The sequence below is a fragment of the Oreochromis aureus genome, linkage group 20 (assembly GCF_013358895.1).
Source record: "Oreochromis aureus strain Israel breed Guangdong linkage group 20, ZZ_aureus, whole genome shotgun sequence".
NCBI classification, from domain to species: domain Eukaryota; kingdom Metazoa; phylum Chordata; class Actinopteri; order Cichliformes; family Cichlidae; genus Oreochromis; species Oreochromis aureus.
The window spans coordinates 9,614,202-9,633,287 of NC_052961.1; the positions used below are offsets into that span (position 1 = coordinate 9,614,202).

The 19,086-nt window shown below is 38.8% G+C and overlaps 2 protein-coding genes across 4 annotated transcripts; one reads left to right on the top strand and one right to left on the bottom strand.

The window, feature by feature from the left end:
• The first annotated feature begins 508 nt into the window (after positions 1–508).
• Positions 509–4,925, top strand: nr4a1 (nuclear receptor subfamily 4, group A, member 1). The gene is made up of 7 exons (XM_031742029.2): positions 509–646; positions 1,705–2,509; positions 2,620–2,749; positions 2,855–3,018; positions 3,135–3,337; positions 3,444–3,622; positions 3,949–4,925. Exons 2-7 carry the CDS (start codon positions 1,715–1,717, stop codon positions 4,203–4,205), a joined length of 1,728 nt encoding a protein of 575 aa, XP_031597889.1. The 5' UTR covers positions 509–646; positions 1,705–1,714; the 3' UTR covers positions 4,206–4,925.
• A 10,185-nt stretch (positions 4,926–15,110) lies between these two features.
• On the bottom strand, positions 15,111–18,400 carry zgc:56699 (uncharacterized protein LOC405758 homolog). Of its 3 annotated transcripts, none has more exons than XM_031742033.2 (7): positions 18,265–18,400; positions 17,433–17,533; positions 17,228–17,334; positions 16,227–16,353; positions 16,041–16,130; positions 15,529–15,586; positions 15,111–15,448 (listed from the first exon to the last, which is right to left on the bottom strand). In XM_031742033.2, the coding sequence occupies exons 1-7, from the start codon at positions 18,294–18,296 to the stop codon at positions 15,373–15,375; spliced, it is 591 nt and encodes a 196-aa protein (XP_031597893.1). In that variant the 5' UTR covers positions 18,297–18,400; the 3' UTR covers positions 15,111–15,372. The 3 variants fall into 3 exon arrangements, with proteins under 3 accessions (XP_031597893.1, XP_031597895.1, XP_031597894.1); XM_031742035.2 differs by lacking the exon at positions 18,265–18,400 and adding an exon at positions 18,088–18,230; XM_031742034.2 differs by lacking the exon at positions 18,265–18,400 and adding an exon at positions 17,789–17,993.
• Positions 18,401–19,086: the final 686 nt, after the last annotated feature.

The window sequence follows — 19,086 nt, forward strand, 5'->3', positions numbered from 1 at the left end:
TCTGTGCAGTCCCATACAAAGCAGAACACCCGATGGCCCTGTACACTGCAGATATGTAAAATGTAGGTCTCAGCAGTATTCTTCTTCATTCTTACCCAAAGACAGCAGGCTTAAAAATAGCTTTTTTTCTCTCTCTCTCACAGGAATAGAAAAACATCTGTGACTTCCTGTTTGTAAATGATAAAATCACAGTTTTTCCACCAATAATCAGCAAAGCATGGCAGCCTATAACAAAGACATTCTTGTGGGGAGTCGACTATCAGTGTTTGCCTGTGCAGAATTACTTTTATTTGTATTTGTAGAGTTTTATTTGGCCATGTGTGAGAGTGAGAGCGTGCCTGTGCGTGCGTGTCTGCTCAGCGAGGACAATGCTGCGGTTCTTGGTTGTATGCGCGTCAACGGAATCCCGTAGTGCGTCATCCTGTGACTGTTCTCTCGAACAGCGCTGTGATTGGCCGCAGACTGGAAATCTCCCCGCCCATGTATGGAAACCTTCCTGCGTCATGGGTAGAGTAAAGCCAATCGTATAAAATTGTTCCCGGGACCCGAGCTCAGGGACTGCTTCTCAGCTGAGAGACACATAAGATGACACACGGTCGTTTGTGGAATACGGACCGTTCAAAACACTTGTAGACGGACCCAACAGGTGAGAATGGGGATGAATGATCTTTAATACAATAGACTTGAATGCGGGATGTCGGTTTTTTTCAGTTCTCAGATGTAACGGCTGCAGCTGTAGGATACTAAAACTTAATCTGGTAGCAAAATAACTTTAAATCGGAACGAAAGCAGCCATCTGTTTACACCTTTGTAAACGAAAACGTGTTTGAAGTTGTGCTTGCAGAAATACATTATGTTGTAAGTTTGCTATATTTACATCTACACTAATATAGGCTACCAATGGAATAAGTATGTCAAGTGCGTTGCCTCATCAGTCTTCTCCGCGGTATCGTAGTATGTAACATGTGATTCATGGGTTGGCATTGGACCCATGTCTGAAAGTCAAGCTCAATGAACTTTGCAGGCGTGACTATATTTATACCCCACGACTAAGTGATATACATAAATAAAACGGGTAACCTTCTCCAGTAATGAATGATGCCTAACTCGCTTCCAGTCGGGCTCTTTAAATCCTTCGAAATTCACCGTGTGGCGGGTCACTTGAGTTTTGGACTTGCACAAGAGTTCGAGAAGGTCCTGCATGATGGTATGGTCTAATCATGTTTTAAGACTTTCTGCATATCTGTAGATGCTGCAATGAAGCATACTTGATGTTAATTAGTGTTGTATCAAACTAATGCTTGAAAAGGGGAGACATCCCCTACAGCAACATAGACAAAATGAGAGGCAAGCTTCTTAAAAAGGAAATTAAAAATTAAAACTAGGCAATATTTTTCTATGAAATTTCGAGCTGAATCCCTGCAATGGCTTTGGGCTGCTTTTCAGATGATTTTAGTCCGTTTTTATTTTAATGTTTATAGTATTGTGAGCTTTTTCGTTTTCATAATAATACTTTTATTTTAACTTTTAACCACTGTTTATCCAACGTGTGGCCTTGCACTTATGTTGTCTAAGGCTGTGTGGAGAAACAGCGTCTTCCACCTCTGTTATAGCTGGTTAACTTGCAAAAGTTTGAAGGTTGGGTGAAGATAATCACAGGATTTTGTGGCTTCTCTTATATTCTTATTTTTTTGTGTTTTTCAGTCTTGCAGTCATGACTTGCATATATTCCCAGCACGGATCTCAGCCTAGTGAGAACAACCTCGGCAGCTCAGAGTTTCAGAACACAGACTTTATCTCCAGGCTGGCTGTGGGAATGAGTAGCCCACTGGACCAGCACCTCTCTGCACCATCCTTGCCAAGCATCGGCTCCCTGGTGGGCACTCCCACGGGAGACTTCGATGCATATTCATGCCAGTTTACTACGGCTCCTGCCCATGTTGCTCCATCCTCAGCGCAGGAAACTCCTTTCAAGCTCGATGAACTCCAAGTTTACGGCTGCTACCCTGGATCGTTCATGTTGAGTTACCCCGATGAATCTGTGTCCCCCACTGGGTCAGATTATTATGGCAGCCCTGCATCAGCCTCGGCTCCTTCAACCCCTGGGTTTCAGAGTCAGCACACATCCACCTGGGATTCAGCCTTTGGGCCATATTCACCCAGTCCAGGGTACTGGGCAACTGAAGAGACATCAGTGCCCCATGCACCATCTTTCTTCACATTTGGTGCAGGATCCATGGAGGATATGTCTCCTTTGGGTCAGCCACACTTACGAGATCATGATGCTTTCGCCTTGAGCCATCCTCACCCATCTTCGCTGACCTTTCCCACTTTGGAGATGGAGCATGCATGCAACTTTGATGGTGCTGACCAATTGGATGCTGGAAGCTTGTCACCCAAGCTGAAAAGTCCAGGTGGCAACGAAGGCTGCTGTGCTGTGTGTGGGGATAACGCTTCCTGTCATCACTATGGAGTTCGCACATGTGAAGGATGCAAAGGGTTTTTCAAGGTAATAACATTTGATATCTCTGTCCTGCCAAGTCATCTATTTGAAAACAGTTATCGAATTGTTTGTTTGTGCCATGTGAGTTAAGAGCATTTCTTCTTTCTGTTTTACAGCGTACTGTGCAGAAAAATTCAAAGTATGTATGCCTTTCCAACAAAGACTGTCCTGTGGACAAGAGGAGGAGGAATCGATGCCAGTTCTGCCGTTTCCAGAAGTGTCTAGCTGTAGGCATGGTCAGGGAAGGTGAGTGCAGTGCAAACACACATGATTCATAGTGTAGAAGGATGCTAACACTGAACCTGAAGTAACAGATTTACCACATTTCTTTTTTTGTTTGTTTTGTTACAGTTGTCAGAACTGATAGCCTGAAAGGACGAAGAGGCCGCTTACCTTCCAAGCCTAAAATTATTCCGGATGTAACAGCTGCTGTGTCTCCAGTGAGCATGATCGCCTCACTCGTGAGGGCACATATTGACTCAAACCCCAGCGTTGGGACACTGGATTATTCCAAGGTAAGAAAAAGACATTTTCTACAACTGTTTCAGTTCTTTTGGACTAATCTTTGCTAAAAAAATAAATGAATAAACCGAGACAGCTACCTAAATGTCTGCGCTGTGTTTAATTTCAGTACATTGAGATGGATACCAGCCTGAATCAGAAAGAGGACGCCAGTGACATCAGACAGTTTTACGACTTGCTTACAGCCTCTATGGAGGTTATCAGGAAGTGGGCAAATAGCATCCCGGGATTTTCTGAGTTCTGCCTTGAGGATCAGGAACTGCTGCTCGAATCAGCATTTGTTGAACTCTACATCCTGCGTCTTGCATTTCGGTGAGTGTAACTTCCTTTAAAAAAATTTAAACTACCTCTTTGGCATTTACTTTTAACATTCTTGAGATATTTTATACAGCTAACAAACTGTGTTTCTCTTGTGCAGGTCTGATCCTAAAACGGAGAAGCTCATCTTCTGCAATGGAGTCGTACTTCATAAAACGCAGTGCGTACGGGGTTTTGGCGACTGGATCGACTCCATCTTGGAGTTTTCGCAAAATCTCCATCGCATGAAGCTCGATGTTTCCTCCTTCTCCTGCCTCACAGCCCTCGTCATAATCACCGGTAAGAAACTATCATGCTGAGTTCAGATGACAGCACTATATATAGGGAATCTGCTTCAAAATACTGGCATGACAAGTGTATGACAAAATATAACATGGAGCACATTATATATCACAGCTGACCTAAACACAATCTACGCTGTGCTATATTTCAAAATATAGTGCACAATTTCAAAGTGGGGTCACCTTTGATAACCTTATATTGGTCTTTATTTGCTTGTTTCCTCCCTCTGTGGCCACGATGCTATGCTTTTCCATCTGTATTTAGTTTTATTTTGTTAAAGTCAGATAAATGATGGCTTAATGACTCTTATTTTCTTCTCTCAGATCGGCATGGTCTTAAGGAACCAAAACGTGTGGAAGACCTGCAGAATCAGCTCATCACCTGCCTCAAAGATCACGTCTCTGGCTGTGGCTCTGACTCTTTGCGGCCCAATTATTTATCCAGACTTCTCGGGAAGCTGCCTGAGCTCAGGACTCTGTGCACTCAAGGCCTCCAGCGCATCTTTTACCTTAAACTAGAAGACCTCGTTCCTCCGCCACCGATCGTGGAAAAAATATTCCTGGATACGCTTCCATTTTGAGCGTGAGATGGGAGATATGCCATCTGTGATGTGAAATCTGGAACTGATCTGAGAGCCAAAGCAAACAGACTGAGTGCTCATACTCCAGGTAGCAAAGTAAAACTGCATGCAGCTAAGAAAAAAAAAGCAATCCTTAGGGATTATGGATTATCAGAAGGAAAGTGCTACTTCTGACTTATAAAATGAAATAAAACTTGTAAAGTCCCATTTTTTTTGGAGCTATCACATGATTCTTTATTTGGTTAGGAAACTGTAATCTCTCCAGATGGAATTAGAGAGGCCATCTCATGGATCAAACAGTAACTGTTTACATATGAGGTGCCATGAATGGAAACTTTTTCAAATGGAGGGAAATGACAGCAGTTTTCCAAACAGTTACAAATGAATTCAAATAAGGTCCGCACCATCATTTGAATGATATAAGCAAAAAGCATTAATGTGATATTTTCAGCTCCAGTATTAAAATAGCCAATACCCACAGATTTATTCAGCAGTACAGTTCATGTATCATGAATCGACTCTGAGCAGCTAACATACTGTGTATTTTCCAGTACAGTCTTACACACTGGTCTTGTTTGTAAATGATTTTGTATCTGTTATGAAGTCTGGTGTTGGTGCCACTTGAACTGTTTTATACAGTTTGTTTTGGATGAGTTGTTTTTATGTACAAAGATGTTCTCTTCTACTGCAGATAAACATTTAATAAAATGTCAAACTGCATGTTTTGAGTGCGTTTGCTGTTTTTTCTCTGAATGTTTAGGATATTTTAAATGTCTTAATTTATTTATTGTTTAGCTCAGGCAGCGTTGGGGAGTAATGAACCGATCCTACATCTTGATCATTCACTCACTTCTTTTTTTTTTGTCATTTTTGGTTTACCTACCTACTGAAACTTTCAAAAGGAAAAGAACCATAAAAGGAAAGGAATGTTTTTTTTTATGTCACGCTGCCTGTCTTACTGTAATTGAAGCCCTTTTTGCAAGCTCCGCCTTCAATTTCCGCTACAAAGTCATGCCCAGGCAGTGATTTGGCAGGCAGCCACCACCACACACTTAGAGCATGTGCAAAAGGGTAGGTGTTACTCAAGTCTCAAACTGCAACAGCATAATCTTGGATAGGCTTCCTGAAAATATCAATGATTGCTATTTATTAGCAAAGGTTCAGGGTATTTATTGCATGGTGGAAGTAAACTAAGTGGTGCAATGCCCCCACCATGGAATCAGGTGTCTGTCTGATGGTCTTTGTATAAATATAAAGCCAAATTTTATATTAACTGCTCTTTTTTCTTTAAATACTTTGTGTGTGTGTTTTTTTAAATGTAGTTCTTCTTACACATGACCAGTGAACAATTTGCTGCAATAAATTCAACTGAGTTGCGTGAATTCCTAACAAAGTTTTGGTGACTAAACTAAATTTCCTCTTAGAGTGGCTTTTCTTCCAGTATATTTAAGAGCTGGCTTGTAAAAATTGGAATTTAAAGTCATTCCCCCAACAGTGCTAGCTTAGTATTTAAAAAATAAAATCCACATCACAGTTTTCACTTATCTATCTGTTTATCCTGCCACTGTGAGACAGCTGCATAGGCTATGAAGGTCATGGTACTGCAAATTAAGAAAACATCTTCATCAGTCTTACAAAGTCATCAGTCTTACAAAGTTATCAGGATAAACAAAAAAAGTTGAAGTCAGCTGGACACACTTCTTGATGTTTTGTGACCTCTGAATTCAATTGTCACCAGTGCTGGAAAATGAACTAAGATGTATGAGATTCTATTTGTTCAAATATGATGTTCTTTTGCTATAAACCTCATAAAAATGTAAATAACGCAACATACTGTAACTAAAAGAAGGACGAAGCCACTGTGGCAGTAGCCACCAGTTTGCAGAGTCACGGTCTGCTAACTTGGACTGAGCATTCTGGCAGCCATCATCTTTGCTTTTTTAAAAGCTGACGTAACGCATGAAGTTTGGCTCTTGAGGGGATATCAAGGGACACTACACAGCCATCTTTCGTGGTAACTCTAATGACTACCACCATGTATGAAATGATCATCATACTGTACTCAATAAAATGAAACTAGCAGCTGACATGAAAGCACCAAAAATCATTTACAGATTTACTGAGCTCACAGATCAAGTGAGCATTTCGGTTGTTTTCCCATATACTTTTATATGACATGTAGGACTTTCTCCAACCAGAGGCATCACCCACTGCTATTAGAAAGAATGCAGGCTTAAGGCGCTTCCACATTGGCTCATCAGAAACCACCTCTATCTTTTACATACAGTTTATGATAAGTAGCAGGAAACCCCCCCACGGAGAATCATTTTCGACTCACCAAGTCAGTTAAAGTTTCCTCTTCAATGTAGCCGGATGCACTTCTAGCTATGGTAGTTTCCATTATATTCCACCATTGCTGCATTGCTTGTGACTGTCTGGTGACCTGCAATTGACCATCTTGAAAGACAGTGACATGGTAACCTGCAGGAAATCCATAATGAAGGCTTTCTTTAAAGCCATTTAATAAAAGCAAGAAAATAAGGAATGTTGTTGTAATTAGCGGCACAGGACGACAAGGGATAAAAATGTTATGCAGTCCCACATAAAGATCAACACTTTTTCACCCTGACAGCAGCTGCAGCTGGGCTCATCACATCACTTGTATTTTGTCTGCTTTAATATGCTTTCTTACATTGCAGTGTGCTGAGCTCTCTCTCAGTCACTGTATACTGTTGTGAATGTAGCCTGCTAAACTGAGTCAAGGGATTCTTGATTGATTGCCTCAATACCCTTTGACCTCAGTCAAGATGAGTTTCTTCCTCTGGCGACAGATCAGTACATACCGCTCAAAAATGAATCCCCTCTACCCTCTTCCCTCCCAGATATGTGCTGATCTGTTTTTAGAAGCTGGTGGATTTCTCAGTTCGGTCTCAAGTGACCCAGACTACTTCATCATTGCATAACGAATGCATGTTTGAGTGTATGTCAACACACACATGAACCTCATGAAGCTCGAGGTGTTACTGGTAGAAAAGAAAAGAAAAGAAAAGAAAAGAAAAGAAAAGAAAAGAAAAGAAAAGAAAAGAAAAGAAAAGAAAAGAATTTTTTTTCCCACAATAAATGATCAAGTATGAATGAAAAGATTACTCAAATGCACCAGTTTGTGAAATTAAACCTTCATTTACAGTATAGAGCACTTTTAAGAATAACAGGAACTGACTCAAAATGCTTTCCAGTAGAGCCAAAACACATTTAACACATAAATATGAAAAACACACAGATCAATAAAATTAAAATATGTGTTAAGCATGTGGCAGTGCAGGCCCATTTAGCAGTATTTACATGGGCTCATCAGTGTTTAGTAACAGTCAAGGAGGAGAAAGAAGATGACATGTAACACTGAAGGCAGGAGACCTTTTTGGCCTGATGATGCTGCAAGATGAGGGTTCAAAACCAGAATTAGATCAAATTCAGAGGAAGACATGAATGAGCATAAAATCTTTTTAAAAGTCAGAGTAACCTTCATTATAAAGAATCATGTGGCAACAACAAACTAAAAATGTGTTACATTTTAATGCTGTTCTTCCATTGTTAAGATGACTGTCTGGACCAGTGTTGTAATGACGCATGGATGATGCCACACTAAGTTTTAGGGATCACTCTAAACCTGAGGAAACACACATGCAAAGACTTGTATAGCTTATATAGCTAAAAATATACCCGCATCTGCATATATTTGCATGATGTACAACAATAATGAAGAAATAGCCACCTCCTCTGTTGCAGAGTTTATTTTTCACCTGCAAAATGTTTCACAGTCTGCTGATCTTGGACAGAGTTCTTAAAAAATCAGATGCAATGGCTTTAGTTCATGTCATGTTTTTTGTAGACTTGCAATAATTTAGGATGCAGTCTATGATTTACATGAGACCGGTCACAAGGATTAATTGCAGTGTCTTTAATCTGTACTTATCTGCACATATTTGGTCCAGAACTATTACCAGTTACTACACTGCATCGTGATGAGTGACTCAGTATAGGCTTGTACTTTCTATCCTTAGCTGCACCCGTGTTACTGCACTGTAGGATAAACTCTCAGTACGTGTTGTTCTCCACTGTGCACATCTCATGTTTCTTCATGACAGTTACAGAATCTCAGATCTCTGTCTGGTATGGTAATGTCTCTTAATATGCAAGAAGGAAGATTATATAATTGGAAAAGTGAAGACTTGTGCAACAAGAGCTACTATATAAAACCAACATCACTTTGATTACCAAACTTATGTGACTGATAAAGATAGCGTGGATAGGACAACTCTTTTATGATCTACTCATTACACTTTGGCTGAAACTGGGGAAAGTGAGAGTAACTTGAACATGTCTTGTTAGATTGCCGATGATAGTAGATGAACAAGCTTTAGACAGAGTTAGAGGCTTAGGGGCCGCCTGTGGATCCAAAACTATGCAAGTTCCTTATGTGTGTGAAGAAATTCAAATTTCTAAATCAAGACCAATTGAATGGTTTCTGTTTCAAAGTCATGCTTTAAGCTTGCAGAGTGACGAGCTTCATAAGAGTCTCATCTGACCAGGAGTGAAATAAAATCTGTTGTGTAACAGATGAACACGAGTGAGAACATGGTGATCGAGGGTTTCAACCAGCCATGCAAATAATTGTCTTAAATATAAGCCCACCCAACCATTCAAGGTTTCTTCTTCATTTTGGACAATGTAGAACAATCTTGATCTTTGATCCTTGACATAAATAAATAATTTATTAATAAATAATAATAAATAAATGCCCAGCTTGATTGATGACCCAATCAAGCTGGGCATTCCTTGTTAATGGATTTGAAACCATCAGAGATGTTTTTGTAATAGATTTCTCCAACTACTAAAGAAATCCATATTATTGCAAGATATGTATATATACACAACATTTCTTTCCAGATGTTGCATAAAGCTTTTAATACAATAGAAGTTGCAGCCACAAAACAACCAAATATGTCTCCTAAGAGAACCGACTCAGAGATCCTCTTTCATACAGAAGATTTATTAGAGCTTCAAAAATCACTAATTAAATACACTCTACAGTCCATATCAGCGCTTCCCAAGACACATCTTGACAGCAACTGTTGGAAGGGGGCTACAAAAAACTAGGTCTTCACAGCCAAAGAGCCATAAAGAAGCCACTGGAGGAGAAGAAAAGGACAAAGAAGACAAGACAGTTGATCAGGTGAAACCTGGACTTTAGTCTGATGTGTTCAAACATAAGCAGACAAACCAGAGCAATACAGCAACAGCTTCCAATCTCTGCGACACAATGGCATCATAGAGTGTAAAAATTGGACTTTTTATTGTAGTTTGACCAGGAAACATTGTGCAATTCTTTAAGAACAGGAGAGTAATTGAGTTTCATCTGAGCCAAAGGTCTGAATCGTTATCAGTTTTAAAGCCCTTGTTATACAAACCACAGTGAAGCAAGACTTGGTTAACAATGGGCTTGAACTTCTTCAGACAAACAGAACAGGAGAAACTTGAACATTTGTTTTTAGAGAATATTATTCATCTGTTTTACTAAGATGAGATCAGCATGAGATCAACTTGGTTTCCATGTGGCGACTAACTTAAAATGAGTTTGACCCCATTTGTTGTCCTAAAAGCTGATACCACCCACGTAAAGTCATATTTAGAAGTATTTAAATGAAACAATTTGAATTGGAAAAGAGCAGGAGTTCCTCATATTCTTTTCCTTGCCCCGGGATATTTACAGTGCTTCACCTTTTACTCAGCACCGAGTCTGGAACAAAGCTAATTTATTTCAATTTATGTTTCCACGTGGAGTGTAAAGTAAATATTGATTTGGTGATAGATGTCCAACCAAAATATGAGAACAGGTTTTAATCAATAATATTTTATTGCTAATCAATAGCAACACCAGTAGGATGAAAATTAGATGGGGTGGTGAAATCAAACCCATTTCTTTACACATTTACAAGTGTTACATTCTCTAATATATGCTGAACCATTTGTCAAAAGGGGGGTTAACTTAATGCAATATATTCAGTTTTAGAATTCATATTTAATATTAATTGTGTCTAAGCTCAAAGTGTTAATGCTAATTTATTTTAATAAACACCATTTTCATATGCAAAACTAGGGTGGCAAGAGATCGTTTTAGGGCCACCCCATGCCTGCACAGTAGAGCTGCCCCTGCAGCAACAGCAGGATTGTGTTAAAAGAGGAAAAGGAAAAGGATCGAGATAAGAGACGCAGTAAATTAAATTGAGCAACGACAAAATTATACATTTTCATCTGTGTTAATAGTAATAAGTCTCATAAAGTTAATCCAGATAATGTAGTTAAGAGAAAACTTAGTCAATCAGATGACCACCTATTAGCAAGCATTTGGTGACAATGGGAAGGAAAAACTTCCTTTTAACAGGAAGAAACCTCGACAAGGGAGGGGCATCTGCCATGACTGGTTGGGGGTGAGTGGAGGGAGACAGGACAAAAGACACACTGTGGAAGAGAGCCAGAGTAATAATAACTAATAATTAAATGCAAAGTGGTGTGTAAACACATAGTAAGTGGAAAAAAGGTGAGTGAAGTGCATCATGGGAAACCACAGCAACCTAGGCCTATTGCAGCATCACTAAGGGAGGATTCAGGGTCAGCTGATCCTGCCCTAACTGTATGCTTTATCAAAAAAGGAAAATTTTAAACCCAATCTTAAAAGCTACATTATCTGTCAGACACGATGTGGGCAATACTCCAGCACAGACATGTAAGGCTGCCAGTGGAACAGGGTCACTAGTGTTTATTTATGATATGACTGTTAATAGAAGGATGCATTGGCTGCTCAGACTCAGCCAATGCTCTGAAACTGCAAATGGATAATGACCCAAAGTGTAGTGCAAAGGCAATCTAAGAGCAATCAATCTAATTTCTCTCAAAACATCTCAAGGGAGGACACAGAAGAATTGGTGGTTTTCAGACTTCAGACAGTTATTGACCTTAAAACCATCATTTAAAATTATGTCAGTTTGCTGAATTACGTTTGAACTTCTGAAAATGAGGAACTTAACATCAGGAACTGAATATTAACTTCTTTATGAATAATGGTCATAATTCCTAAAGAGTTAATGAAATACGCTTGTAAAAGCCCATAAATTAAAGTTGAATGCCTGGACATGAAATTGCATGTATGGAGGCAAAACTACAAAAATTGTGTCTTTGAACCTAATGGTACCCCTTTCTTTTTTGCTATTTTGCAACTTCTGATCATTTTTACTCTGTTTATTAGCACTGTCACAAGTAATCCTAAAAAGGTGACTCTGGTAAGTTGTATGGTCCCCAATCTGAAGCCTGGGAGGAGATAAGAAGCAGTGGAGAAACAAGGCAGCAACCAAAATTAACTTCAGGCGCCACTACATTAAGGCCTGTATCACAAGATGAACTGGTACAATATACTATTGTCACGCCAACATGTCAGCATGTAGCTGATAGAGCTGGTGACTGCAACCTACCATAAAAAAAGAGTAAAACCAAAGATGAATATGATTTTAACCGATAGCATTGATTTCTTTTCCAGTTCTGTTGGTTACAGTAATTATGAAATTTAAAAAATCCTAAATCATGATACATATGACACTTATTTTTACTTGTTGCTACAGATGAAAAAAATAAACATTCTGGATGTTTAAATTAAAATCAATATTTACAACTGTGGTACTTCCCGATTTTTAATTCTAATTTTAAATCTAATACATTTTTATTTCTCACATAAGGACCCTTCTTGTTCAAATGTTTTAAAACAGTCCAACTAAGTAACTGATCTTTTTCCACTTTTTGACATAACATAACACCCTCCCTCCCTGTGATGTCTTTAAATAGATTAGCAGCCTTGAAATAATCACATCTGATGCACAACCACGGCAAGGAGCACAGGGTACTGCTAAAAATCTGAAGATTTCTTCCATGTTGAGATAAAATCACTTTCTAAAAATACTCATGAAATCTCAGATATGAACACCCGCAGTATTAAGAGAGCATCTGAAGAGCTATTTATAATACTGGCTCAGTTCAGTTTTCCTCCGTTTTTTTTAAAGACACTTTATGTCACATATCGAGTTATGTTAATAGACAGCATGGGCTCCTGCTAGCAGTTTCTCGTTGATAGTACACAATTACATGAGTGGCTGGTTTAAAAGGGGCACGGTGACATTTAAGCGTGCTTAGTGGCAAGGTTATAAGTTCAAAGTCAAGACAAGCATCTTCATGTTACACCATAAGCACTCATACAGGTAGTAACACAACCATAAGCGGAGGCTGTAGCTCATTGAAACATATGGGTGTTAATATATAGAACAGAGGTCCTGCAGACTGGGTACAAATGCATGAAAAATAAAAGGTAAAAACAACCTTAAGTGTCTTAGTCAGGCTTTTATGTCGTGTCTTGCTTGATCAGCTTCAATGATCCTTGGCATGGATTCGACAAGTGTCGGGAAAATTACTGGTAGGGATTGGGGATTGTACAACAATCTTAAAAAAGAAATTCCCCTATTTGGTATTTTGATGACGGTCGTCATCAAAAGGTCAAACATATTTAATGAAGTTGAACTTCATCATTTTAATCATTTTAATATTTATCAGAACCTTCATGGATGGAGTTAATGTCATTTTGTAGGATACCAATCCCAGAAATATTATACTACTACAAGTACTATAAACTTTTTATTGATTTGTAGAGATGCTTTCTAATAGGACCGAAAAACCTCAGAACAAAATGTTCCCTCACTGCATAATAGAGATCTCGGATCACCTCGCCTTAGAGGTCAAGGGTTCACATTTTTTCTTTAGTCTGTCACCTGTTCTTACAGATGGTCACAGAGCAGTGCAGCGCCTCCGCGGACATTTCTAATAATAGCCACAACTAAAATAGACAGTCATCACATGAAATCAATAATGCCACTTAGATATGACAGAGTGGACTGGCATGCTGCCCCTCACACTTGGATTATCGTGACACTTGTAACTGAGCTCACTCTTATGCAGCAGCTTTGGATGCATGACAAAGTTAATGCCAAGAGAGAAATGTTCTTTATACCTGGAAAAGCCACATGTTAAACATGTCGGACAATAAGAGAAGATCTTTGAATCGATGTGTGATAATGAAGTCAAATGAGTTTCTAAAGTGAGGGAATGTAAAGAGAAAGAGTGAATGTAGAAAGTTGACAAATAGTGCCATCCAGAGGTCAGAAAATGACAGTTAATACACAGCTGTGCTCAGACTGATCTTGGGTATGAATGTCGCTCTGGCCTTTTCATGGTTCCACATAATCCACACACGGTCACATATTTACATATATTCAATTAAATCTTTTAATACATGATGAGGGCCAAAGCACATTATCTTCTAGTTACTGATCATGATTCACTACAACTGGTAGTTTCTTTTTGCCAGAATAAAAACGATTTGTTTGACAGCACTTACTGGATTGACCAATACTCAGCACAATGTGAAAGTCCAAGAATTCAGTTAGCATCTAAGGACAATTGTAGATTTACAAGAGTTGGGAAGGCCATTTCTAAACAGTTCAAACTTGTCCTTGGAATTCCCTTACCTGGATGATTCAGCATGCATCAAGACAGTTCAAACCACTGTATGCAAGTTCAGGAACAACCCAGGAATCACTAAGGCTGAACCCTTTTATGAACTGGAAACCAGTGTCACAGTTTACAGTGTTTTCCATTGCCATGGTCTTAGAAAGTGCTGACCAAGAAAGACACTCCTGCTCCAAAACTGACACCTTCAAACTCGACTGAAATTTCCAGCCCACGTGGATGAGCCTTCTGGAGTTTTATGGTTGGATTAGACAACGACAGAACTATCTGGCCACAATGACAAGAGGCATGATTGAAGGAGTAAAGGTGAGGCTGTGGTTTGAAGTCAATGGCACTGGTAAATTATGAAAAGTGGAGAGAGTAATGAAGGATGATGACTACCTACAAATTCAACTTCACCTCAAATCAACAGCTAGACAGTTGAAACTTGGACACAATTAGGTTTTTACTTCAGTTTATTTTCAAGAATTTATGAGCCCTGCCCACAGGAAATTTAAGGGCAAATTTAAAAACCCCCCCAAAACAAAGATTTTACCTTGATTAAAAATTACAGCCACCTCTAAAGGCCCAGCAGGACTTTACAAACCTCTCAAGCCATCTCAAACTGGTTTCTTGAACTTTGTGTTCACGGTACTCAAAAATACCTCCACGTCATCAGATCTATATCCAATAGAGCACTTTTGCAATGTGGTGGAACATGAAATTCCAGTCATGGATGTGCAGCAACTGTGATGCAATCATGTCACTCAAAATCAGAGGACTGTGATGAAATTATGCTAAGAATTCATTCCAACTTATTTTTATATGGTACTAAAATACAGCTACCTCAGGGTGCTTTATATTGACTTAACCAGTCAAGGCAACACTGAAGTCAAAGCGGTCCAACCTGGTTTAAGTGTACATATGCATGCGGCACAACTAGAATAGCCCAAAATAAAGTTCATGTTACACCCCAAGCAGCCTGTTTAAAATGGCTGCATTACCTCCTCAAAATGTCTTGAAGTTCTCCAGAGGCCTGGTAATGAACTAATCATTTGATTCAGGTGTGTTGACCCAGGGTGATATCTAAAACCTGCAGGACACCGGCCCTTGAGGCCTGGAGTTCCCCCCCCATCCCTGCTCTACACCAACTGTTTTTGGTGATTTAATCAGACCTTGTGACTTTATGTCAAGTCCCGGATTCTTGCTGCGACTATAGGACTTGAAAATTTTGCCTTTAAACCATCTTGAAGCAGTGCATAGCATGTGACTAAAAAGAAAATAAATAAATAAACTTACAAGTTTCCTCACGTAAACAGCTTTATTAAGCAACAATGCAGTCTGACTAAACAGTGAGGATGCTAGACACGACGAAAAAAAAAAAAGTGGACATATCACATCATCGTAGTCTGCATCTGGCAGAAGGCATGAGTCACATTGAGGGAAAGTTTAATTAAAAAAAAAAAAAAAAAAATGTTAAGAACAAATTTAAAAAGGGAAATAGCTAAACATGCAACAGGCCTACAATTAGCTATCAGGACCTGCAGTAAATACAAATTATGGCTTAAAAACCAGACCATGGAATGTCACTGGGTGATCTAAACGTTGGACCAAGATTGTTGGTGGGTCTTGTTTCCTGTCTGGTGGGAGAGAGGCAACAGTTAGAGAACACAGAAAAACTACTGTTAGCTGATGCCGACTGATCGAAGAGCCGACTTACCTTGGCCCAATGGTTTTGGTTTCACCCCACACAAATGGAGCAGCAGTGTTATCCGCCTCTGCAAGATGGGACAGTTACCTTAATACTTTCAGTAATTAATGTCTCAATGTCTCAGGGTGCAGCACAAAAAGTTTATATTTCAGGTCCATTTAAGATCTCAGACCCATTCTTAAAATGGAGTATTGTTTCTAGGTAGGATCTAGGTGAGAAACGGGATATTTCACATTTTACACAGTTGCAGTTCATCACAACAGGCCTGAGCAATCTTCCAGAGTTAGAGTTTTATTCAGTAATATTTACTAAAACTAGCAACTGAGACCATTAACCCAGATGAAGCGTTTACAGAGGTCACAGATCAAGTGAGCATAAGCTTCAAGCAGGAGGAGTAGTTGTCTTCAGCTTTCCATTACAAGTAAAGCGAGTCTAAAGTACTTTAATGCTTGATTAACACAGCCAGGTTAAGGTTAGTCATCCTTGTGCCAGTACCAAGATGATGAGGTCATAAGTCATACCTTGATCCCAATCCTCAGTCATGTTTGGGTTAACCCAAGTGCTGACTGGGACATGCCAGTTACAAGGTCCATTTGAACTTGAACTTCCATCTATAATAGGATTGTAAAATAAGAAATATTCACGATGTTAAACATGATTAAATTTAAGTTAAAGAAAAAAAAAAAAAAAAGGAAAAGCAATCTTACCTTCTTCCATGTCCACAGGAACTCTGTCCTCACAGGTCTCAGTGTGGTGAGCCAGCTCATGTTTGGGGACCAGGTGGCGAGCATTAAAAGGGCAGGTTTTTAATTCACGGGCCAGTTTGGGATGGTTCTGCAGAGAGTTTATATAAACAATTAAACTTTCAGTCATGGTTAAAGTTTAATTCAAGCCAGGGAATTACTCGAGACCAGTACCAGCTTCTCCATTTAACAATTTCTCTTCTCCCTCACCCACCAGTGGAGAAAATTTGGCTACCTCAGTGTTGTGATGTTCTGCTTGATAAAAATAATTTTAAGCGCTGGTTCAGCGGTTAGATTATTCAATAGGATGCTGTTTAACTCAGCTGCATGACACCGAGGCCCTTCTAACATTTAATCTACCCTCAATGACGTGAGAAGAAAGCAGTAATTTGAATTTAGTTTAAACTGTGCAGGGCTGCAACATCCAGGCTAAGTGCTGCTAATATATTGGTGACTAGAAGCAAATGCAACTGGCTAATACTGAGGTCAGCTAAACCAATTTATATAAACACAGAACGTCTGTTAGTGGCCTAAAACTTAAAAAAAAAAAAAAAAAACACAAACAACACACTAGTTACTATACCAAGCTACAAAACTAGGAATAAAAATTCTCATTAATTGAATTCATTCGTATCACAAAGTTATATTGCATCATAAAATCAATTTTAAGAAGACTTTAGTACAAGTCTTAATTTGCTCACATTTGTATAGACAGCCTGCCTGATGAGGCTTAGGTGCATTGTATCTGACAGTCACTGCTTTCACAAAGTGTAATGTTTGCATTGTAATGGCTGCTGTGAACTTCTAACAAGGCCAAACTCTCTTATAAGATTAAAACCATCACTGGAACTATTGAAACTAAAAAAACGAAACGAAAATGAGTAAACCCAAATTGACAGACTAATGTAAAATAGAAAAAAATACAACTAAAACTTAAAATTTTAAGATACTAGCACTTGACGCACCTTCCTGCACTTTATGATGTGGTAAGGAAAGCGGCTGGACCGGATCTTGTGGTTTTTATCAAAAGGACACTGAAGAAGTTTTTCTGGGTCTGTGTTTCCTTTCCCATCTTTAAAGGGGGTGAGAAGCAAATGCATTAACTTAGCATTTAAAAGTACTGACAACACCGTAAAATGTTTTAAAAAAAAAGAAAAAAGTTGGTTTTACCATATTCCTCCACCAGCTGTGCTGGCTCTGCAGAAGGGGTCCTGCAGGGACTGGTGGTGCTTCCAATTCCGAAATTGCTCGCCATCTGTAGCTGGGAATTACTGTGGGCAGGCAAACTGTTTAAATTAAAATATAACCACCCACCCCCAAATACGCTTGCACTTTGGTAATGCCAACACATGACACCGCATTCACAAGGTGCATAACCACATTAACCCTTCAGCTCTGCACGTGTGCAACATTTTTCTGTCACCCCAAAGTGAGCTTAACTTAACCTGCTGGTTTGGATTAATTTTAAATATAGAGAAGAAAAAAAATACTCCTAATATGTGTATAAAGACAGAAACATGAGTGACCTTAGTGAATGAAGCTAGCTCTTTTTCCCCAACTCTTTGCGTCGCAGTACACGTGCAGGTGGTTCCTACACCCCCTGTTCTTCTTTGATCTGATTAAACATCTAACGCACTCCTTAACTCCAGAGTTTAATATTAATTTTTCATGGCTTTTATGTTCATCTTCCAGCTTACAACTCCCATGATGACCAAATATTCACGTTTGACTGATATAAAGCCATTCTTTATGGCTAAAATAAGTCGCAGGGCTACCTCATGGACACGCTTCACAGTACCTAGCTCATCAAACGTTCAAACGTTACCGTAAAATATGCAGCAAGAAGAGCTGGCCCGTTTCCAAAATCTGTTAGCAAAAAGTTGCCTAGCTACTCAGCACATTGCCCGAGACACTAACACGTGAATTTTAAACACCTGCACTTAATTTTTGTAAAGTCTGTAGAAAATACTTCAGATAAAGCCTAGAAGCAGTTTAAAATTACCGTGAAAGAGAGCCGTTTCTCTCAAAAGACATCAAGCAACCAGAGCCGCCCCACTTCTTTAAACCTCGCGAAGAGTCACGTGATTAGCACTTAAAAAAATTATTTACTCTACGGGGATTTTAACTTTTTTCTTTTTAAAAAATCTTTTTATATGAACTATGAATTCTATCAATAAAATGTGCAAACTGAATCTCTGGTTTATGGTGGAAGAAGCAGCTAATTAAATTAGTTGTCCGTGCAAAAAGTACCCACTCATTTTTAAGTAAAGATGTTAAATAGCATGAATAAAACATGCTAATTAAATCGCACTGACTTTTGGAAAAAAAATTACGAAACTAAATGAACTGTTCAAACAAAAGTAAGAGTACAGTAGACACTACTGATTACGTGTAAAATGTCAGTACTCAAAGTAAAATGCTAACGTAAAAGTACACAGCTACTGGCAAAGAAATACTATAAAGAATAAGAAAAAATTTGAAATTCTTTAGTGATTTTAAAAGGTTAGAAATCATTGTATTAGAGCAGCGAAAACAACAAAATGTAATATACTTATACTTATAATGAAAAACTTATTTGTAATTGGACTTATTTGTATCACATCATATCATATTTTTCTTATATTATAGCAGACTTTATTTTGTGAATGGATGGTTCATTAAAATATGAAAGAGTCAATGTTTTTAGAATGCTTATTTACATTTATCAAAGAAAGAAAGCTTTTTTGGCATCATTTTACACACTTAGCATGTAGCATGTGGCTCATATTGAGCCTGGCACCATTTTTTTTGCCATTACGGTAACTGACTTACTTTCATCTTTGCT